The 23,327-nt window shown below is 34.3% G+C and overlaps 6 protein-coding genes across 6 annotated transcripts; 4 read left to right on the top strand and 2 right to left on the bottom strand.

Moving 5' to 3' along the window:
* LOC9303871 (probable F-box protein At4g22030) lies at positions 1-1,699 on the top strand. Its single transcript, XM_021017853.1, has one exon. It carries the CDS (start codon positions 309-311, stop codon positions 1,563-1,565), a length of 1,257 nt encoding a protein of 418 aa, XP_020873512.1. The 5' UTR covers positions 1-308; the 3' UTR covers positions 1,566-1,699.
* A 3,181-nt stretch (positions 1,700-4,880) lies between these two features.
* On the bottom strand, positions 4,881-5,559 carry LOC9305917 (putative glucose-6-phosphate 1-epimerase). The gene is made up of 3 exons (XM_002867752.2): positions 5,287-5,559; positions 5,134-5,208; positions 4,881-5,053 (listed from the first exon to the last, which is right to left on the bottom strand). The coding sequence occupies exons 1-3, from the start codon at positions 5,395-5,397 to the stop codon at positions 4,991-4,993; spliced, it is 249 nt and encodes an 82-aa protein (XP_002867798.1). The 5' UTR covers positions 5,398-5,559; the 3' UTR covers positions 4,881-4,990.
* Positions 5,560-8,623: 3,064 nt separating this feature from the next.
* LOC9303870 lies at positions 8,624-10,370 on the top strand. Its single transcript, XM_002869798.2, has 3 exons — positions 8,624-9,632; positions 9,720-9,906; positions 10,117-10,370. Exons 1-3 carry the CDS (start codon positions 9,497-9,499, stop codon positions 10,133-10,135), a joined length of 342 nt encoding a protein of 113 aa, XP_002869844.2. The 5' UTR covers positions 8,624-9,496; the 3' UTR covers positions 10,136-10,370.
* Positions 10,371-10,444: 74 nt separating this feature from the next.
* LOC9305915 (vesicle-fusing ATPase) lies at positions 10,445-16,035 on the bottom strand. Its single transcript, XM_021017659.1, has 21 exons — positions 15,755-16,035; positions 15,434-15,529; positions 15,276-15,357; positions 15,163-15,213; positions 14,660-14,830; positions 14,350-14,504; positions 14,157-14,265; positions 13,954-14,053; positions 13,803-13,858; positions 13,590-13,655; positions 13,426-13,508; positions 13,110-13,243; positions 12,676-12,886; positions 12,218-12,346; positions 11,842-11,902; positions 11,677-11,736; positions 11,539-11,597; positions 11,364-11,451; positions 11,152-11,274; positions 10,883-10,948; positions 10,445-10,756 (listed from the first exon to the last, which is right to left on the bottom strand). Exons 1-21 carry the CDS (start codon positions 15,937-15,939, stop codon positions 10,616-10,618), a joined length of 2,226 nt encoding a protein of 741 aa, XP_020873318.1. The 5' UTR covers positions 15,940-16,035; the 3' UTR covers positions 10,445-10,615.
* A 3,853-nt stretch (positions 16,036-19,888) lies between these two features.
* On the top strand, positions 19,889-20,840 carry LOC110226406. The gene has a single exon (XM_021018133.1). The coding sequence runs from the start codon at positions 20,220-20,222 to the stop codon at positions 20,667-20,669; it is 450 nt and encodes a 149-aa protein (XP_020873792.1). The 5' UTR covers positions 19,889-20,219; the 3' UTR covers positions 20,670-20,840.
* An 865-nt stretch (positions 20,841-21,705) lies between these two features.
* LOC9305914 (probable F-box protein At4g22060) lies at positions 21,706-23,109 on the top strand. The gene is made up of 2 exons (XM_021016912.1): positions 21,706-21,738; positions 21,883-23,109. The coding sequence occupies exons 1-2, from the start codon at positions 21,706-21,708 to the stop codon at positions 22,960-22,962; spliced, it is 1,113 nt and encodes a 370-aa protein (XP_020872571.1). The 3' UTR covers positions 22,963-23,109.
* The last annotated feature ends 218 nt before the right edge of the window (positions 23,110-23,327 follow it).

Below are 23,327 nucleotides of genomic sequence, written 5' to 3'. Positions count from 1 at the left end.
GACTCGTTCTAAGGAGGCAACAAGAAGTGAACCATAATTTATTTTGAGAAGTTAGAGATTTTACTGATTCTAATGGTTGACCAAAATCGCCACAAGAGAATCCAACAGCTACGAAATGGTCATCGGTCAAAAGTCTCTTCCTATTGGCTATTGGTCAAACATTTTCTATTCCTCTATTGTTCACCTGTAATTGTCACAAACTATATATACGTTAGATCTTCTGCTCCTTAGTTTCAACAAACAGAACAAGAAACACCAGAAACAAACACAATCATAATCAACAAAACATAATCTCCTCCATATATCATATGGCTTCACTACAGGCTTCAAGACTTATGCTTACTACTTCTTGTTCTTCTTGCACAAGAACAAGATCCGCAGTTTCAATCCCTAAATTACGGAAATTTAATGTCGCAATCCCGCAAATACCGATCAAGAACCGGAATTTCAGAGTCGAGGAACCGAGTTTTCGGTTGGATGGTTTTGCTGAAGATTTTGATCTTTCGCTGTTAGAGAAACAAAGGCAGAAGAAGAGAGGGTGCGATGATCAGGTTTTGCAAAGATCGCGACTCATGGCGGTTCTTGAAGAAGTTATAGATAGAGTAGAGATGCACAAGAACATTGGAGAGCAACGCAATAACTGGAACTCTCTCTTGCTCGATTCCGTCAACATGATTACTCTCACTGCTGCTTTGATGGCCGGAATAGCTTCTATGAACGCCAGTGGAGTAGATTCCGTTTCCGCGGTGAATATAGCTTCTACGGTGTTGCTGGCTTCTGCTACAGGTTTGGCTGCCTTGATGAACAAGATTCAGCCGTCACAGCTTGTGGAAGAGCAGAGGAACGCAACGAGGTTGTTCAAGCAGCTAAGAAACAGAATCGAGATGGTTCTGAGGGAGAAAAGTGAAGATGGAATCAGTGAAGCAGACGTGAAAGAAGCTATAAAGAGAGTGCTCTGTTTAGACAAAGCTTATCCACTTCCTCTAGTCGGCACCATGCTCGAGAAGTTCCCTCAAGAATTCAAGCCAGCGACTTGGTGGCCCGAAACAAAACCCGAATCCACTCATTCCAGAACCGAAGCTAACGGGTGGAACTCGGAGCTAGAGATGGAGATGAGAGAGGTGGTTGAGGTTATTAAGAGTAGAGATGCAGAGGAGTACGAGAAATTAGGTAACGTGGCGTTGAAGTTAAACCGGGTTTTGGCAATCTCTGGACCGGTGTTAACCGGAATCGCTGCTGTAAGTTCCGGTTTTATAGGGCACGGTTCAGGTTTAGCTGGAGTAGTAGCAACAACGTGTGCTTCATTGGCTGCCGTAATGAACACGTTAGAGCACGGAGGTCAAGTAGGGATGGTGTTTGAGATGTATAGAAACTCCGCCGGATTCTTCTCTCTTTTGGAAGATACGATCAAAACAGAGAGAAGAGAGAATGGGCAAGTTTTTGAGACAAAAGTAGCGTTGAAACTTGGGAGAAGCTTGTCTGAATTGAGAGATCTCGCCAGAAGATCTAGCTTGTCTAGGTTACAAGGATCAGCTATAGATGAATGCGCAAGCAAGCTCTTTTAATTTAATTATTCTACAAACAAATTTATATTCATTAATTCGTTTTGTGTATAGAGAAAATGACAGATGATTTTTTTAATTTCTGTACAAACCTGAATTGCAAATTAGTTTTGGTTACTTATCTTTGAATATATACACTTTTACTCTCCCTGTGATATAACCTAGTGCAGATCATACAAAGCTAAAACAAAAACAAAAGACAAGAATCTCACACTTAAAAAAATCTTTTTTATATTTGGAAAAGTGAGTTTTGTATATACACGGTCAATATTTAAACATGTAACAAATTTATAATCCATGAGGCTCTGATATTATCTTATTATTCAAAATTGGATGTATTTCAGAAATATTTGTTCGTTCATTTCATTCATCTGATGCTCGATGGTTTCTGCCAAATATCAAACGGAAATGATTGATCTCAAGTCTGTTGTATCTTTTCAATACTTTTTTTTTTCTTTCTAATGCCATAAACACATCTATGTTGGACTTGTGTCTCTTTTCTTTTCCATGTGTGAAAGTAAAATTATAAATATGATGTCTTTAAAATCATATTGGAATAATATCAAATTTAGTATATATATATATATGTCATGAAAATTTACTTGTATGTGGCACATCGTTTGATGAATTTTAATCACTTGGTTTTCATTTTGATCCACATGTGTATTTTCATTGTTCGTTTCTTGTTGGAAAGATTAATTGAATAGTATACCATTTTCATTTACTCAGAAATTTGGGTAAAACACCTTTTTACATCATTTGGTTTTTTATTTTGAACTAATGAACAATATGATAAAACGTCTGAAAAAGTAAATATCCAAAATTTGGAGTATTACCTAGTTATATTACATTGAAGATATTGTTCATACATTTTTTATTTTCTTTTGATAACCTCGAAGTTCAAGCCTCCACCGTAATTTTTGTAGGTCCGAAATCTGCCTTAAGCCTGTTCCCTTTGAATATACCCTTCATCTCAAGAGAGAATGGTTAGAGCACAATAGAACCAACTCCATGTTTACAACTAGCTAGTGTGAGATTTGAGGTTTTTAGTTTCATTGGGTTACATTTCCTTATTGTAGGAAAACCACTCGTCCTATGAGATGATTATATTTCAAATGAAGTGTTTAGTCTCAAATGCGCAATCGAGTAAGTTATATGTGATGATACCAGTTGATATTTGGGAGAAAAAAATATCATTTTGTTTTTTCATATATATAAGTATATATTTTATATAGGGATATGGATGCAACATAGCTGGGTATTTTCCATGGTCTTCGATGGATAATTACGAGTTCAGTAGCGGTTACACAATCCGCTTTGGTTTGAATTGGGTGAACTTCACTAATCCAGCTGATAGAAGGGAGAAAGATTCGGCTAAATGGTATTGTACGTTCAACACAAACTAAAGAAAATATGAAACATAAAGTAATCGGTTATAAAGCTACTGTGTTACATTGTAATATAAAGTAACGGACTTTCATGTCTTCTTTAAATAATAAATCAGAAATATGATGTTTTCTATAAAGTTGAATCATCTCTAAAACCTTTATTCTCGGACCTTACGAACATAAAACGAGAGAGAGAGAGAGACAAATCTCAAAACCCCGTCAAAGAGAAAAGATCTCCGACGCCGGCCAGAAACGATGCAAAAAACGGAGGCTTGTGATGAAACGGTTTGGGGCTCGGCGAGAAAACGGTTAGCGTGTGCCTAAAAGCGTGTTTTTACTAATTAACTTATTGACAATTAGTTTCGAGTTGCAAAAACACATGATCTTCTTTTTTTTTTTTTTTTTTTTTGCATGTAATGCTAAATTAAATTCAAAATAAAAATATCGTTTTTACATCAAGTGCAACGTTTGTTTGATAAATACTTTAAATAAAAGTTTAAAAATTAACTTCGCAATGCAAACCAAGTTTGGAGACCCTTGTCATACCGCCTATCACCGCTTGCTCGAGTGAATGATTGTTGATTTCGAATTTGTTTGTCGATCCAATTGATTAAAAGAGCTGTTGAGTTCGGCTTCTCTCCATGCTTTCTCTCGTTCCTCTCACGTCAGATTGTGTGTATCGTAGCTTGGAAAACATATCGAGCAATGAAGCTTGCAATTCGATCCTTCCAATTTCCGGAGATGGAGACAATCAGATCATGCCAGTTCGTGGAGTGCCTTGTGCTGTAGATATTCTTTGCTAAGTCATTCCATACTGTTGAAGCAAACTCGCATGAAAAAAATAAGTGGTCGCGACTTTCTGATGCATTGTGACAGAGCACACAAACCGTAGATTGTCCCCTATTTCAGTGGGACATGCGGTCCCTTGTTGAGAGTCGGTTTAGTGCCGCTAACCAAACGCAAAAGAAGTATTTTGGTGTTGAATGATTAAACCAGACACCCTTGTGCCAAGCAACTGCATTTGAGGTGGTTCGAGTATGGTTTCAAGTGTGGCCTAAACATATCATTGTTCCCTTTCCATAGAACAATGTCCTCAAACTCATGATCTTCGCATTCTATTTAAGACCAATCACACACTACCTTACCTGAACAAATATCAATTTGGTCCGAGAATCCGATCAATGTAACTCAAAATTAGTTTTTATGAAGATTATATCGAGATTAATAGACAAATATACAATTTTCTCGAAGAAGCATACAACAACTATTTGTCTATTTCACATCATAAATGACAAATATCCCACATGAAAGTTACATACTATATAATATACATAGACCAAAACGCTCATTGCTAACTAATTTATAAATTAGAAGTCTCTAAAAATTAACAAAATGTTTTATGCTTATTTATTAATGTTGCGAATTCCGATACGCGTTGATTAAACTTGATCAAGATATAATATCTGTAATATATGCTACCTCTCTCTCTCTAGTTTTCACATGTCTGTTAATTAGTTACACAACTTACAACCGAACTCCTTGTATAATAATAATACTATAATAGTAACGATTTTTGATGAACATTTACTAACTGGGCTTATATATTTATTTAACTAATCTGACACTTTCAGGCCCAACCCTAGATTACAAAGCTTAGGGAAAGAGTCTAAAAACTTTGGGTGAACGACCTGTGTCCCCCCAGTAAGTTTCATATAGTACCATAACAACATAGATTTCGGGTCTCGTCTCCAGTCCACACAAAACGAAAGTTAAACTCCAGTTTCTCCCTAAATTAAAAGTTCGAGACCTCAGTCTCCATAATTTCAAATTTCGTGGTTTATCTTCGGTTTACTGTGCCGAACCCAATTAACCGCTTAACATCGAAATTAAACTGGATTTACCCAGAAACCAACCCAATTATTAGACCCATTAAACCCGATAATCCCAAAATCGTAAAATCACCAAACTTCACAAACACACACACACAAAATTCAATTACAAAGTGATCAAGAAAAGATATCAGTGAGCTCTACTAGTAAATTATACCTGAGGATAACAAATCTGAATCCCTCCACGCATTGATTTAGGAGGTTTGAATATAGCCTAGCAAATTTACAACCAAATTTAAAAATCAGATTTTGGATTTTCAGCTTCTTCACAATGTATTTGTAGTGTCTGCATACCTTGTTGCTAGTGAAAAGAAGCTCTTCGCCTTGTTCATTCCTCCATGAAATCACTTGTCCTCCATGTAAACTAATCTGGAAAACCAAAAAATCAAAAACCCAAATTGGTTTTAAAAAAAAGCTCGTAAGAAGGTTGGAGAAAATAGTGAAGACCTTGGCAGAAGCACCATGTGGGTTTCTGAGAAGGACTTGGTCAACGCCATTCCAATCTTTGATTATCTCACTTGCTTCTTTTTGATCCCACACTGTTGCGTAATGACCCATTTTCAATTTCTTCTTCTTCTTCTTCTTCTTTGAATTTTCAGAATCTCAAGAACTTATTACACTGACAAAAAAATTCTGATTTTTGACAGCCAAAAAAAGAGCAAAAGATAAGAAAAACGACAAAAGAGCTTTTTCTTTCTCACAAAAATCTCATGAACATGGCGATAGAATTATACTATAAGATCGAAATTAGGGTTCTAAGATTTCTCAATTTGGGGATAACTCGAATCGGGTTCAAAATCGGTTTATTATTCTGGGTTTTGGTTTGGCATTGGGTTCGGTACAATAAACCGAAGATAAACCACGAAATTTAAAATTATGGAGACTGAGGTCTCGAACTTTCAATTTAGGGGGAAACTGGAGTTTAACTTTCGTTTTGTGTGGACTGGAGACAAGACCCGAAATCTGTGTTGTTATGGTACTATATGAAACTTACTGGGGGGACACAGGTCGTTCACCCAAAAACTTTAAAAGATATAGTTTAGGATTACACAGTGTAATTTACACTATTCAAAGATATAACATGTGAAAGATATAATTTAGGACTATATTGATGAAAATTATACAATAATAATTTAGGATTATATTTTCACACCAAGACCATAGTCTATGGAAACACTTGGCTTTTCACAATCACTTTTTTCCCTCTTAACTCTATAGTCCGATGAAAGTACTTCTATGTGATTGTTCATGTATATAGAAGGTGGGGTCTAATGTTAATTGGACAAAAACTCATTATGCGATCTCTCTCTCTCTCGTGCACGAAGAGAGAAGAAAAATAAAAGAGTGGGAAATAAAAGAAAGGGTAGTGGTCCTCATCTATTTTACTCACTGAAACCTCAAGTTGCAGAAAAGTCAAAAACAAAAGGAATATATGTAGTTTCAGTCATAATAAAGTCATACCTGCCTCTATTTACTCTCTGAATTTTTTGAAATATTAGTCTCTGATTCGCCACTATGTGACACGTTTAGTTATTCTCAATAAGCTTTTTTGTATCTTCTTCTTGTTTTTATCCTACTCTCTTTTTCATTTCTCCGGTAGAAATCAACTTTCCAAATAAGCCCTAAACTTATCTATATTTTTCTTCGGAGTCTACACACTTATTTGCATTATATACGTGGCACTAATTTTGTCTTAAAGACTTCCTACCAAAAAATTTTTTTGTCTTAAAGACTTTACTGCACTATCTCATGCATGCCAATTAATACCGTGTATCCCACGGTTAAATAAAAAATGAATTTTGATTTGTTTATCAAATTTAAGAAATCAGAATAATAGACGTTGTGACTAAAAAATAGAATATCTCGACGATCCCTAGATACTTTGTAAAAACATAAAATAAAACCTTACTAGAAGTCTGGATGCATGATTTCATCAAATCTTCATATAAAGTACCAAAAACAAAATGTTATCATTGACTCATGGTTTAACACTATAAATTAAAATAAATAAGATAAACTTGAAGGCTCGTTTTCATATTTCTTTTTTTCTTGGTAGGGATCATATTTCTTTTACTTGAGGAGAGGAAAGTTATTATGTGAGAGAGAGAACTAGAGGCGGACCCACGTTGGTCTTGGGTGGGGCATGTGTGCCCCATGCTCAATCCTTTATATATTACATAAACTAGTGCCATGTAACAATAAATGTTGTTGGTTTAGTGATTTTACACCAAATTCTGCCTCATATCAACCCAAGTTCAAGCCTTTCCAATGTTCTTCTTCTGATTTTTTTTACTTTATATCAATTTAATTGTAACTAATGTAATAAATTTTTTAATAACTATAATATAATTTAGCTAATTAAATTCTATTTATTATTTATATATATAGTGCCCCATACTGAATTATTTTCTGGATCCGCCATTGGAGAGAACGATAGTCAAAATGCTATTTAATAGGATTATTATTCAACTTTCCAGTTTAAGACAATGGAGCCATCAAATGTCTCAGTATACGCCATTACACAGCCTGGTAGAGGAATGAATAGGTATGACTTTCTGCGTTTCATCAAGTAAAAGGAGGTGGACCCTACCTTTCTTTTTTTACTAGTAGTATGATTTTGGTTGTTTTGGTTGTTTGCGAGTAATTAAATAATTTGATTCAAGTATAACATATATATCAACAATTACCATGTTCAATGAACCTAGCATGTTCTGTTTAATTGACCCTGAAATAATTTTGTTGAGGCTACAAAGTTGAAGGTACAAATTGAGTAGTGCAAATACGAAAAAAAAAAATTGAATTATCGAATTTGATTATACCTACTCTTGTTGTCTTTTCGTGATATTGTAGAATATTTTTAGGTGGTACATTTATTGAAATAAAACAAATAGGAAAAATGAATTCAACATTATAAAAAAGCAGAGCTCAGATATTTAAATGAAAATTCATAATTTCAAAACCATGTTAAGATAGAAAACATCAACTAGATTTAAACTTTTTCTGTCTTTTTGTTGATGCCAAACTTTACAAACTTCAACACACAATTACATCCTTTATATAAGTAAAGGCTAGATTAGTAATTCATTAATTTCTAATCTCCCTTATGTAATCACTATATATACCATACATTCTCAATCTTATAATATCACTGAGCCTCATATCTCTACAATGTATACGTATATTTTTTTCCTCTTTCCCTTTTTCTTGTGTCAGAAGCGCTTGTGAGAATCCCATTGAAGATAGATAGTTTCTCACCGAACAATGATGGAGTTCGTTTGCAGAATGAAAACGACCGTAGATACTATGGCGAGATCACAATCGGCACTCCAGGCCAAACTTTCACCGTTGTCTTTGATACCGGAAGTGCTAGCCTTTGGGTCCCGTCAAATTATTGGCAGTATAAATCTCACAACCGTTACATCTCAGGTGCATCAAGAACCTTTAAACAGAATGGTAATTTCATTTTTTGGAATTTCTTTGGTAGAATGATTTTTTTTTTTGTGTGGAAAATGTTGGAATTTGATTTCACTTAGACGTAATGTATGAATAATTTAAAAGTATTATGTAAAACTCCTTAAGGCCTAAACCAAAAAAGTTTCATGGACTTGTTATTAATTTCCGCCCATTTTCATAAATCCAACCGTAGTTATTCACACGTGTACTTCACGTGTACTTGTACAATGGTATTGCTTCCTTCTCCAGCCGACTGAGCGATTTGATCTTATAGAGTATAACTAATTAAGTACATAAAATCTTTATAATATATATTGGTGTGCGTGTGAGGTGTGAATTTTTTTTGATAAAAATGCATGCATTGGTTTTTTCCCTCAAATATAATTGACAATGAATAAATATAAAATGACATTCTCTGAGCTTCTTCCACTTACATAGTGTAGGTAAATATATTATATTTGTAATGGTATATGAAGTAATATATAGTAGATAGAATTCATGCACAGATAATTTTCTTAATTATAAAGCAGCAAGTTGGATAACAAAAAATGTTCACTTACTGAAGGAATAAATATCCACATGGGTATGTATACAATTAGGCGTATTATATATACAAACTGGAGCTATATATATAATTATGTGTGTGAACACAGATAATTAATATCATATCTGCAGTATCAAACTAGTTTCTACATGGGGCAATCTGAGGGTGCAGCAAATCAGAAACAACTTTCTTTGCCTGCTGAAGTTGAATGTGACAATTAACCTAGTTTGTATTTTCCTTGGAAATTTTTCTTTTGTTTCTAAATCGGGGTGTGCTAAGGAAATTATTATACGCATAAGTCCATAATGCCTCAGCTGATATACATTTTGAGGATTATTCTCAAGGCGGTTTTAAACTTAAAGATTGATAGTTACTTCCACGATTACCCTTTACAGAGCAAAGAGATTGAAAGTGACCTTCAATATACTCACTTCATTATGCTGTATATTTTTGAGGGTAATTTCTCAACTTAATTAATTAACCATTCCTGTTTTTATGTTTTGTTTATTTGTTTGCCCCTAAAGTTTAGAAAAAATGAAAAAAAAAACCCACACTTGTAGCCTTGTATATATATACACGCATTGAGATCGATCATAAGTCTATCAGATCAAGTTCATTAATTCTCTTGCTTTTCCTTACACTCACAACACCAAACACAATATGGCTGGTGCAAGATCAAAGGCTGATGTTACCTCTCCTCTCAGATATGATGAACGCTTACGAATTCTTGAGGCTGCCACAGAGAAGATGAGGAAGGAGGGTGCACTTGATTCAAACCTCAACCTTGGTGTGATGGGTTTGTGACTCAAATTTTCCATTCATTTCTTCAGGCACACACGCTTATATCTTATGTCCTAATTCTTATTTTCAATTTTTTTTACAGCTTCTCGAACCGTGAACTATGATCGCCCTGAGCTTGAGCTTCTTGTTCGACTTGCTCAAGGTAATGCTCTATCCACACAACTGTTGAGAAACAGAGGAGATCCCACTACTGAAGGTTTGAAGCTGACAATTAATGGTGATTTCACATCGGCGATGGTAGATGTGAAACCTGCAAGTGAGAATGAAAGGTAGTCATTTTTGCTTTGATGAGTTTTGAGTTAATTTATTATGCTTTTTAAATTTTTCCATGATTTTACTTTTTTAGTCATTTCGTAATAGAAGCTTCTAGATTATGCATGCTAATATATTTTCCATGATTTTGCTTCAATATATTTTGAGTTATTTCTTAATTTATGTTTCAAGCTGATACAAATACTTTTAAATTTCCATGATTTTAGCTCTGGCTCTTCTCCATGATGCTGCTGGCGAGGAAAGACAGAGGACTAGGTCGTATATCAAGAAAGAAGACAAATTATACTCTACTGATATGGGTTTGATGCATATACTACTTTATTGTATGGTGATAATATCATCTGATGCATATAGTTTAATAATGTCCGGTACGTAAATATTAACTGGTAAATGTTTTTATTTTGACAACTCTCTGTTTCTCTCTCTCTATTTGGTATATGAAGTATACCGTTGAAAAGTTCCATCTAGTGACTAAGTTAAGTCTCACAAGAATCATATATCAATTCTGGAATAAGAAAAATGATTACTAAAATAAAACCATAACCACATGTATAAATAGAATCTTTTTCGTTTTAGTTAAATAAAGTTTAATAATCCAATAAGAATCAAACCAATCTCGGCAATGCCATCTGAAGGCTCTTGCAATATGAGTCAATATGAGAGTCTTAAATTAATTACTGTTTTGTGCAACTGTAAAATCAGATGCTAATATCCGGTAACTTCTTGAAGGCAATCAAAGAAATGAGTGATGTTGAGTTTCTCCTTCCTTGTATAGATAGTCTCTTTAGACCTGCCATCTCTTTGGGCTGCCATTTCGATAAGAAAGTACAGCTGCTTGATTGGAATCTACCAAAGATGTGAGAAATTGTTTACAAGTATATATAGTGATATCATTCATAATTACGAGCCTTTTGTTTGTCAGTTCTGATAAAAAAAGTAATAGTTAAAGACACAATGAGATCGAGTACATACATCATTAAGGGCTTTGGAAGCTTCTTCGATATCATCCTCTGAGAACACGTTTAGTTGCTTCAGCACCTGCACCATAGAACATGTTAGACACTAAGGTTGTTTTCATGCGACCCATTTACATAATTATAATTTTAACTTTGGATTAAAAAGCAAATAAATATGCAGTACCCTTTTTTGGAATTTAAAATGAACTTAGAAACCTAACTCTGGCCCTTTCTAACATGAATGAAAAAACCAAAACTAAATGAGTTGCAAGGAAAACAAATTACCTTCTTAGCATCTTCTGTCCGTAGTAATGGAACAGAGTATGTCACAGAGAAAGCTTTACGCAAACCAACGGCATTTAAGAACGTTAATTCACTTGTTGTACCAAGTACAAGAAGTTTGCTCCCCTGTCAACAAAAAACATTTACCAAGTTAGACAAATGTTACTTTGTACCGTAGAGGAAAATTACTAAAATTTTGAAACCAGGAAACATACCTCCGGGGGAAGCTGACTGAGAAAGATTAACAATGTTTGAAAAATCGTGTTTGAAAATCGTGGTCCAATTTCTGAGTATTCCAACAACCTACAAATGTTATAGAAAAAAAAAAATAAGAATTATGAAACCAATCAAGTATTTGAAGGAAAGAGAGAGTAGAAATGTATGCACCACCTTTCAATATTGTCAAGGATAACAATGCTCAATGGTGATTTGTATGCATCCTCAAAGACCTGATCATTCACACCAAAACAAGTGTTAGTAGACATTCAGAGCACAAAATAAAGAAGTAGCAGGCTTTGAAGCTAGGACCTTGGCAATGTGAGCAGACTTTGTGCTCTCCTGAAGACCAGCCATTGTCTCTGCAGAGACCTGCCCAAGTGGTGAAACAAAAACAAAATATCAAACAAAAGAGTCAACAACTTATAAGGGTCCAAAATAACTAACCAGTATAATGAAAGAAAGAGCGGCGCTTACTATTTTAACATATGGGAAGTTACTGTCCATGCCAACGGTCGCGGCTAACGCAGTTTTCCCACTGGCCAAAGAAGCTTAGATATTAGGAAACGCTAGAAACAACATGCCAAAACATATGATATAGGCCTCAATTAATGTTTGTTTATCTTTGCCTTTGCTTATTGTGTTCAGTGTTTTTTTTTCTTCCAAACGAATCCAAAACCTTTCACATCTTAAGCAAACTTCTTTTGTTTATTGTATACGCATACGCAAACGCAAACAGAAGTTTTTCCTACCGTTGACGTTTGCGTTTATAATTTACAAAGTTAAATTTTAAGAAACTGAAAGATATTCTATTTTTGAAAATGTGTTGTTTCAAAATAAAGTGTAAAGGTACCTTCCACTAGGTCCCTCAAGAAGGCAAGTGACTGGAGGACTTCTTTCGTTGACAACTTGGTCAACAAGAAACATGACTCTTTCATAGATGAGATTTTGCCGATCACCACAGTCCACAAATCCCTTGGGTCTATAATATATGTCGTAAATATAGGAAATACCAGCATTAGCAGATCAATATCCAGAGCCAAAGGTATGCAATATGAATGCATTTGACGGCAAATAAAATCTACAACTAGAGCAATAAGGTAAAAGATAAGAAAAGAAAATCTATAACTAGAGTAATCTCAGCCCATCTTTGTCTATGAAACCTATCTCAGACGCAACATAAGCAGGCTCTAGGTAAGAAAAAACATCAGGACTGGACTTTGAGGTGCTAGTAACTAGTATCAATAAATAATGTGCAAGAGAACTTCAAGTAAGAACATTAATGACTCAGATTAATTCAACCAAATTTACCTGCAGTTTTGAAGGTCTTTTGAAGAGGCTCCAAATGCAGGCTTTACTTCACGTAATGCTTGAAGAAAATCCTCCATTGTAACTTTGATATTCTCTTCATCCACTGGTTTTGTAAGATCCTCCATGCTCAGATGTCTATTCAAAGCATATGATGTAGCACTTTTCACAACACCTTCAAGCTCAGCACCACTGTAGTTCTTCGTCTGAGCAGCTTTTCAGTAAAAAAATAATGGACAACTCAGGTCAATAGTCAGATTTTATGCTAGCAAATAACAAATTTCTATGTCACACATGCTTGTGGTTGTCCATGTGCGGACTTTAAATATTAATACAAATGAAAGGGGCATTTGGGAAGTTTTTTTCTTTTTTTCTTATAAACATGCAGAACAGGTCTGGCAAAATGATATGAACAAGTATGAACGATGAAAGCATACCAAGCTCTTGGAGATTGACATCAGGAGCAAGGAATGAATTTTCCTTCATCATTTTCGTATGAATCTGAAGAATTTCTAAACGTCCAGCATCATCGGGAAGCCCAATCTCAATATGAACCTCTAACCTTCCAGGCCTGTAGGCATGCAGAACACAAAACATTATTATCTATGTCCACCAACTCAAATCTAAAGTTCATGCATATATAAAAGCAAACACATAATAAGCTTTTGATGTCATCTTGTCAAAGTGAATATAGGAAATACTTTATAAATGAAATGAGTTAATGACTACTAATAAGCACAAGGAGGCAGAGACCTTAGAAGAGCTTCATCAAGCATATCCTTCCTGTTTGTCATTCCAATAAGTAAAACATTGTTCAAGGCCTCCACACCATCAATCTGGATAATAACAAGTGTTAGCCACATCTGGAAAGATAAAAGACGTAAATTTAGGCCAATAGCTTGGTCGTACGCGCTAACCTTTGTCAGGAGCTGGTTTACAATACTGTCATGGACACCTGTGCCATCCCTGCTTGATCCTCTTGACTGAAAACATACAATTTCTACAACTTAGTTTAACTCATATAGCCTACCAATTAACGAACATTGTTCACAAATCAGACGCTATGATTGTTCACAAAACACGAGTGTTTTAATGTCAAAATTGACAGCAGCTTTAATATAGTCGTGTACCTTACAAATAGCATCGATTTCATCGAAAATAATGACATGCAGCTCACTGTCATCACCTGAAAAAGTACTTATAAAAGAGTGCCAAATTAGCACACTTGCAAGAAAAGGAAAACATGATAGCACAAGTCAGGGTAAACAGAATCTTCCGCACCAAGGTTTTTCTGGTCGTTCTCAGCATCAGCAAACAGGTCTCTTACATTCTTTTCTGTCTCACCGACAAACTTACTTAGCACCTCAGGACCATTCACGATCTATGATGTGAAGATAAGAAAAAAAAAAACACATGTATACTTGTTGAATAAAGCCAACACAGAACAGCCTCACACATTTGTGTTGAGAGGACCAGGAATATACCTTTGGCTCCTTTCCATTGAGCATTTTTCCAATTTGACGTGCCATCAAGGTCTTGCCAGTACCAGGAGGTCCGAAAAGAAGCATCCCTTTAACGTGCTTTGCCCCCAATCTGCAAGATCAAAAGAATAGAAACTTTAAAGGACTACAAGCAGCAATAACTGACAAAATCTGCTTGAAGAACGAATCACAAGACCTGTTCCTGACATGAGGAGGAAATATACGAGAAGCAAATGCTCTTCGGAATATATCAACAAACTCTGCATTTAAGCCACCAATACCCAGGGACTGAAGGTTAAACTCCTTTTCTTTAAATATTTTGCTAGTAGCAGCCTCTCGTTGGTTGATAATCTGTATATGAAGTTACACAAATCAGATTTTAGCAAGTAACACGAGTTGCCAAACAATATAAATGGGAAAAGTGAGTTAATAAGATAAATGTTGGTTGGATGGTATTGTCAGAACCAAGTGATTAAACAAACCAACGGAATTGATCAAAACCAGACCTTTATCCCAGTTGCATTTGATGCTTCAAACACAAAATATGTATCGTTGGAGATTATCCCTCTTTCTATACCATTAAACTGGTCTTGCCCCTCTGTCACCGCTCGATTGACCGTAAAAATGTAGTTAGTTCCATGATACTCAAATGTAACTCTCTGGCCTACTGTCAAGACCTGCATATATAAGTATGCATAGTTTCAATAAATCATGCAAATGTTTTAAATGCGAGCGAGACAAGGAAAACACATTCATTGAGAAACCAATCTTCAGCAGAAGAAAAATGTGATTAGTACCAAAAAACACAAAGAAAGAAGATAGAAAAAATCCATGTGCATATTGCGCAAAATTGGAAAAGAATGTAGATTAACAATAATGCATCCTGATTTATTTTATATGCCTCTTAGTTACATGGTCTTAGTGACATAGCATGAGCTCAAAGTATACAAATCATATATTAGGAGCTAGGACACATAAAGTCATACGCAGCAATGGTTCAAAACTTTACCTGATTAATGAATTTCCTCTTGAGTTGGGTTGAAAGGAGCACAGCATCAACCTGAAAGATAATATCATACATAAGATGTTCACGGATCATCAACGCACCACAAAAATGCATACCTGTTCGTTTTTAGTGCCCTTCTTTACAAATTCTATCTCAAGTGCCAGCAAAGTCAGGTCAAAATTTTCAGGAGGAATGAATCTGCAAGAACAGGACAGTCTTTAGAGACCAACAAATAAATAAAATGCAAGACAAAAATCTTAGTGTGAGAATTTACCTGCTGATGGTTACCATGTCATCAGCAGAAACTCTAGCATGTCTTCGTTGAACAGCATTTAGAGCAATGGTTCCATCATGGATACTCTCGTGTCCAGTATGTAACAGTTAAGTTAACTAACAAAAATTAAGTAGCAGTCCGAACAATTAAACACCCAGGGAGACAATAGTAGGGCATTGATACAAATAAAGCTCACCTCTTCCGATCCGACCAAACAAACAGTTCAAAAACAATGTACTTATTAAAAGAGATCGCATTATAAGGTACTAGCTAATAAAATTTTAAAACTTGAAAACAGAGGTAAGATTAAGAAAAGGATATGAGAACGATAGAATGAAGACGTCAGCGACGTTGGCGAGGAAGAGATCGGTGCCGGGAACGGCGAATTGACAGAGATCAGAGAGTGAGCAGTAAGCCAAGTTGGTGAAAGCTAAATGTGCCGCCGGAGTAGTGGTCACCTTCATGGTAATGACGACGGAGGACTGTGATCCGGAGCGATCCGCCATGACTTGGAAAAGAGTTTTCTTTTCTTTTCCTTCGTTGAGAAGAATAAACAAACGGCGAGGAGAGTCTAAATATTTTCCCTTCAGACATTGGGATACTTGGGAAAAATGGGTAAAAAAACCCTCAACTTTCTTAAAAACATAGAAAAAACCCTTAATTTTTTTTTTGTGGGATTTTAAACCATCACCTTTTTATAAATGGTTAAATAAACCCTAATATTAATAAACTCAATTTAATTTTTTAAAAATCATTATATTAAAACAGTAAGTAACAAAAAAATTTAATTTATGATTTTTTATTTCAAATTCGAGTTTACGATTTTTTTCTAAAATTAGGGTTTTTGTGCTATGAACATTTATTCACCATTTAGTTGAGATTAGGCAAATTATTTTTTGTTATAATTAGAAGTTATGTTACATAAACTACAAAAATTTATAAGATATCACATTTGATTTTTTTTTTATCCGAGTGTTCAGGTTTTGGATAAAAATATAATTAAATAATAATTAATTAAATATAATTTATATTATATTTTAATATATCGTAATATATATATATATATATATTAATTGTTAGTAAATCTTATTTAGTTTGTCTAATGAAAATATTTTGATGTAGAAATTCATGTACTTTTCATAGTTTATAAAATTTGGTTTGGTTTTACGTTAGTAAATTTGTGTGATCGAAACTAATAAACTTTTATTAATATAAACTCATATTTTGTTTCGATATAAGAATTTATATATAATTCGTAACAAAATCTGTTTGGTTTCACGTTGATGAATTTTTGTAACACACTGAATAAAACTTCACTAATTAACTTTTTTACATCATGACACATATTTTCAATTTAGAAAAATATTGTAAACTAGAATTTTAGAAGAAACACCCGAAATCAAATTTTTCCTATTTATTTATGTTTTAGTATAGCAATTTTTTTGAATTTAAATTAAGTTTTTTAATACTAGGGTTTATTTTACCACAATAAATGTTGAGGGTTTTTTCTATGTTTTTATGAAAGGCGAGGGTTTTTCTACCCATTTTTTCGGATACTTGAGTGGAAATAAGTTTTGTCTTTTTTTTTTTTTTTAATCCCTAACCCTAAGGGTTAATATGTGAACTAGCACAATTAAATCATAGAATTAAGGGACTATAGTATTTTCTTAAAGTCAATTAGGTAACAAAGTATTCAATAGGTAAGTTACTATTTTTTTTTTTTTTTTGATAATTGGTAAGTTACTTTTGTATCAAATTATAACTCACGTTGAACTCAAGTGATCTTCACGGAGTACAAGAATCTGTGAAATAAAAGTACAACCAGGAATATATGGAGAAGTCAAAGTCAATATGTCATACTTTTAGTGACGTGTGGTAAAATTGTTAAGTTATTTGCATATCTTTTTAGAAGAAAACAAAAATCTTAAACTTTAGTACTCCTTCTGTTCCTAAAATTCCTAAAAGATCGATGTTCTAAAGTTTTCACATATATTAAGAAACAATCATTGTTTAATTATTTGTCAATTACTTTTTTATACTAAATATTTTTTAATAATTTTGAACGAATAGTATTAGAAAACAGTTAATCATTACGTCTTGAAGTTTACGATATATTAATTTTAATCAATAAAAAATAAAACAAAAATCTAAAAAATCAAACTTTGTGGAACAAACTAAAACTCTAGAACATCAAATATCTAGGAACAGAGGTAGTATATACTACTTTTTAAGATAATGGTCATCAACTTAAAATCAAATATTTATTTTCTTGGTGCAACGAAATATAAATCTCTCATCTACCAAATTCCAAAATATAAAAGTGGGATTGGTTAATAATAACTCAAGAGTTAAGAAGGTGACACGAAACCGCGTTGAGAGAAAGAGAGTGTCAGAGAGCTGTAGCTGGTGAGCACTAAAATATAAAACCCACAACACACTCTGATCCAACGACTCTAATTATCCAACCAATGTCAGGCTCTCTCAGCAAAGGTTTTTTTTTTTTCAATCTATTTTTATATGATTTGAATATCAAATAAAAGTTTATTAACTTGTGGCTTTCTCTGGAGGAAAAACATTAAAAATTGCAGTGTCATTGGTCCACAGAATCCTGGTTTTACTTTAGCTTATAGAATCGAGAACCATAATAATATTATGACGTCACTAATATGACGTGTGTATTATGGGCCTTACTTTATAGCTCACAGAATCCTATTGGTGCTTTCCCCGGAGAAAAAACTTTAAAATTGTAGTGCTATGGGCTGTGCCGAGCTTTGGTTTGAACTTTAGTTGAATTTTAAAAAATAACATGTTTATTTTTAATTCTAAATGTGAATTGTACTGTGTATTATATAACTAGGTGTTGTTTGGAACACGATTTCTCAAACATTGTTGATCTTTCTCCATCATCTTCCCTCGGAGGTTTGTTTCCTTTGTGTCGTTTTTTTTTTCCTTGGTTCCGTTGAAAATCTTTTCTCATTTATGTTAAAAAAAAGGAGTATAATTAATTAGGCTTCAAATATGAATGTTTGCCCGCATGTAGGAATGTTTTGCATTTGAAAAAAAATTACAATTTGAGCTCGGCCAATTACACTTCTACACTCATTAGAGTCAAACAGACCAGGTAAAAACTCGTGTAAGCCACCAATTTTTGTGTCGAGCAACTCCATTGGACAAAAAAAATTGGGTGTCTTATATTAAAATATAATAAAAATTAAAGAAAAAATGTATGAACAGAAGACAATCGTGTCTCTTTATTAGCAACGTGTCTCTTTACAGACATTTTTGATTGTTTGAGAGACCTTAGGTGTCATTACATGATTGGTCATAATATTAAATTTAATATTAAAACATTATTAAGACACCTTTACAAAATTAACCAATGTGGATGGTAAGCATTGGTTGACCTGCGGCCACAGTTTGCAAACTTGAATTTTGGAATAAGAAATCTGACGGTGACTCGATACCGGATAAATATCTTTAAATTTCAGGATATTCCAATTTTAAAAATTTAATATCCAAATTATAGTTTCTGGTTCGAGAAGCAATACAAAAAAAAAAAAAAAATTAGGACATATGATAGAAGCGTGTGTGGCAAGGTTGAGGTTTGAATGAAAATTTGAGTCACAAACCCATCACACCAAGGTTGAGGTTTGAATCAAGTGCACCCTCCTTCCTCATCTTCTGTGTGGCAGCCTCAATGATACGTAAACGCTCATTAGTCATCATCAATGCAAGTAATTAAAGTATTTCAATCAAAGTTAAGAACAATGATCATGCCATCATGGTATCATATTGAAGTTCATTACTGTTAAGTTTTATGGGCTACCAACTCAAAACCAATTGGCAATGAGTGGATTGGCCCATATCATTTATATAATACTCAAGTCCCTTCCCATCTTTCCAATGTAGGATCTTTCTTCACACGTCCCCTCGAGATAATGGTTCTTTTAGCCATTAATCTCGACAGAATCCATCACGCCCCCACGAGATAATGCTCTTCTAGCTATCTTGACGGAATTGAGCCTTCATTTGGGCCATCAATTAGAGGGGTGATCGGACCTCTTTCCGGGCCGGATTAACTAGCCAGCGTATGTTCAGGCTCTGATACCATGTTAAGTTTTATGGGTTTCCAACTCAAAACCAATTAGCTATGAGTGAATTGGCCCATATCCCTTATATACTACTCAAGTCCCTTCCGATCTTTCCAATGTGGGATCTTTCTTCACAATTACATATACAATTTTGATGGCCCTATTCCCCAACTATTATATTCTAGTAAATTCAACAATACAGCCACGGAATACGGGTGATCCTTCGAAAGCATGGGAATGACTCTCACCTCCACACCAAAGTTCACATCTTACCTTCTTCGGTGGAAGGTATATCTAGGCCCAGCCCAATAGTTTTAGCCCGAAAAAACAAAATCTTTTGGATGGGCCTGTCAAATTTTAATCCTTTTAAAAGTCATTTTGTAACGTATAAAACGCAAACAGAAATACTTTTCTTCAAGTTCAAAACCAACCCATTTCTTCTCCATTAAGAGTTGGTGACTTGGTATATTTTTTTTGACAATATTATGATCACTTTTACACCTATCAACATCGGTGAGACTCCGTGATAAAAAAAAAAATGAAAACCCCAGAAAGTATTACGGTAACGGACCCCCACAACAACCTCGTGTCGAAAACGGTGTCGTTCATACTAATCACACATCACATAAAGTATAAAGCTACTTAACTAGTTAACGAAACAAAAAAAGAGTTAAAAAGCAAATTCTCTCTCTCTCATGGCTCTTTTCTTAAACCGCGTTAGATCTTCATCGATCTTCCCATTCACTATAACATTCCTCGTTATCTTCACCGGCAACTCACTCGCCGGAGAATTACGTCCTTCAGATCATGGCCTACAGTATCAATTCAGCTCACCACCGACTGAATCTAACTCACCACCGGGTAAAATGATGTCCTTCTTCGGAGATTCACATTCTTCTTCTCCTCCTCCTTCTCACTCTCAGCTCCTCCCTAAAGCTACGGCGGCAGACGGTGGAGACGATGATTCTTGGTGGAGAGACGGAGCTGGGAACAGACGTGATCACGTGATGAGGCACGTGTTTCTTGCGGCGAGTATCATCTGTGGTGTCTCCGGTGTTGCGCTTCTTGTTGTTTTTACTTTGATTTATTTCTTTAGGTATCGGAAACATAATCATTCGAACTTAGCCACTTACGATTCAAAGTAGAAAATTCGATTTTGATTTTGGTTACTTGTCTAAGATTTAAAAATTTAATATGTGATCTTTACTTTGTGTAAATTAATAGTTTTTTTTTTTTTTTTTTTTTAATATACTTTGCTTTATTTCGACGACTTTTTGTTGCGCTAGAGGCTTATAAAGAGCACTGTTACACCCACATATTATTCTCTAATTATTGTTGGCAAAAAGACCATAAAGTAAAGGAGAAGATTTATTTTATTTTGTGGTCATTAGGACTTTGTGACTGTGTCTGTGAGACTTCGAATTGTATATTTTGTCCAAAACAAAGCGATTAAAAAAAATGCTAAAGGTTATTGTCTGTTGATTTATATAAACTTTATGGAAATGGAAGCTTCGTGCCAAAAAACAATATTATAATTGATGGCAAGTTCTTGTACTACGTAATCGTTTGTTTTTTCATTAATCAAATATTTTCCCAAGATATAAATTTTCTATGGCAATTGATTTATCGTATTCAAAACAAGCAATCACATTGATCCACTGATACCCTATGAACCATATATTGGATTGTCACATTAACATAAAATACACATTGACGAATAATATTTTTCTAGTATATATATAGCAATTGAAATTGACAATCATGTTGAAAAAAGTTGAAAAAATAGTTTGTTTCTTTAATAAAAACATTTACTCCCTCAACAGATCAATTTACCCTTTTTTTTTTCTTCACTATAATGTAATAATACAGACGTTTGATTTAAGTGGTGAGCCTCAAAACTCAAAAGTATGATAGAAAGATCAAATACACTAATTGATTAGATAATTAACAGCATTAAATTAATTAGATGCGCCAGTTTTTATATTTCTCCTAACAATGGGACCCAAATATCCGATCAGATGATTTTCCCAGTCAAATTACTTATCTTATTGTCTGACCATTGTTTGTTGTTACAGAATCATGTGGTATCCCCCTTGATTTTGCATTATGTATAACTACTATCTCAATAACGATTAATTAACATTAAAATTCATGAATATTTATCTCAAAGTGCTTTCGAATATGTTGATGTTACGATCCCAACAATACTTTCTCGTATGAATAACCGAAGATAACTTTTAGTACGAAGCCGAACTGGATGTTTGATTAATTTTTTGATGAGATCAATTACAGAATAAGATTGGGTTTTGTCGAACACGAATTTGAACGAGCCGGAGTTACAAAGATCGTACGAACTAGAGAAGACGAGGTCGTGCAAACTACGATTTGTGCCGAGCTAACAGATTTATACCTTGGCTCATTATGTTTCCAGAAAAAGGTAAAGATTACTGTCTCTTGTTTAATCCTGAGGAAAAAGAGAAAGTGTATAGGATACAAGATCTTGGTGTTGAGTTCGTAAGTAGTCATTGTTTGGCAATTTATGGAAGTTGGCTCTTTATGAAAGATCCTAGATATAATCTCTATATTATGAATCTATTTACTCGCGAGAGGATTAATCTTCCGTCTGTGGAGGCAGAATTTGGTAGAATAAAGATTGAACGAACCATAGATGATATGTTCCGTATAAAAATTGATGATGAATATTTCCATTATCCTGAAAAAGACATCCATATTGAGCTCCCTATATTGTGGATAGATGAAAAAACCAAAGATTATGTGGTTATGTGGTTAATGCAAAGGCAATACCCGTGTCTGGTTTATTGTAGAAATGGAGATAATCTTTGGAAACATGCTATTAATGATTACAGTGATATGGTATACAAAGATCATAAGATTTACTTGTATAATAGCTCGCGTGATGTCAAAGTTTTGGAATTTTCTGGAGATATTCCACGACAAATCTTTGAAACGCACGTTAACTATGATGAGGCGATAGAAAAGGGAATGCCAGAACGTATTTACCCAGAGCTTGGTGATGTTTGGCATATCAAAAGAACGCATCTTGTAGTCACACTGACTGGAGAAACCCTCAGAGTTAAGAGCATGATATGGAGTCATCTGGATGTTTGGTCCTTCCGCATTTACAAACTAAATTCTTCAAATACTGACTGGGAGAAACTTACTTCTTTGGGAGACGAGGCAGTACTTTTGGATCAAGGTATCACTGTGCTAGCCAGCGCCACCGAAGGAATCAATAGAAATTCAATATATTTCAGTGGTTATCATGATTCTGAATATGATGATCGTGTTTGGAGTGAAAAAGATATATTTGTCTTCAATCTCGACACACAAGAAGTTGAAAGACCACATCAAAGTTTTTGTTCGTCCATTCAATTATCCGATGCACGATGGTTTGTGCCAAATTTCAAACATATATAATTGATCTCAACTTTGTTGTATCTTTTCAATGCTTTTTTTTTCCTTTTCGTTCCCCTAAACACATCTATGTTGGACTTGTGTCTCTTTTCTTTTGCAAGTGTGAAAGTAAATTAAACATATCATATATAATATATACGTAATGTTTTAAAATCATATTGGAATAACATCAAATTTAGACAACATCATGAAATCTTGAAAACTATTACGTACCAAGATGTTGTAACAATATGAAAAAAATACATAAATATTAGAAAAACAAATACAAAAGGATCAATCATTCTCATTTGAAACTTGGTAAGAACCATCGCGCGTCATAGCATCGAACGGACGAACAAACAAATTAGTGCGGTTGTTCAACTTTCTTT

Source organism: Arabidopsis lyrata (genome assembly GCF_000004255.2).
Source record: "Arabidopsis lyrata subsp. lyrata unplaced genomic scaffold ARALYscaffold_7, whole genome shotgun sequence".
Lineage (NCBI taxonomy): Eukaryota > Viridiplantae > Streptophyta > Magnoliopsida > Brassicales > Brassicaceae > Arabidopsis > Arabidopsis lyrata.
Note: the sequence above shows the minus strand (reverse complement) of the source record. Positions and strands in the feature narration are given on the sequence as shown.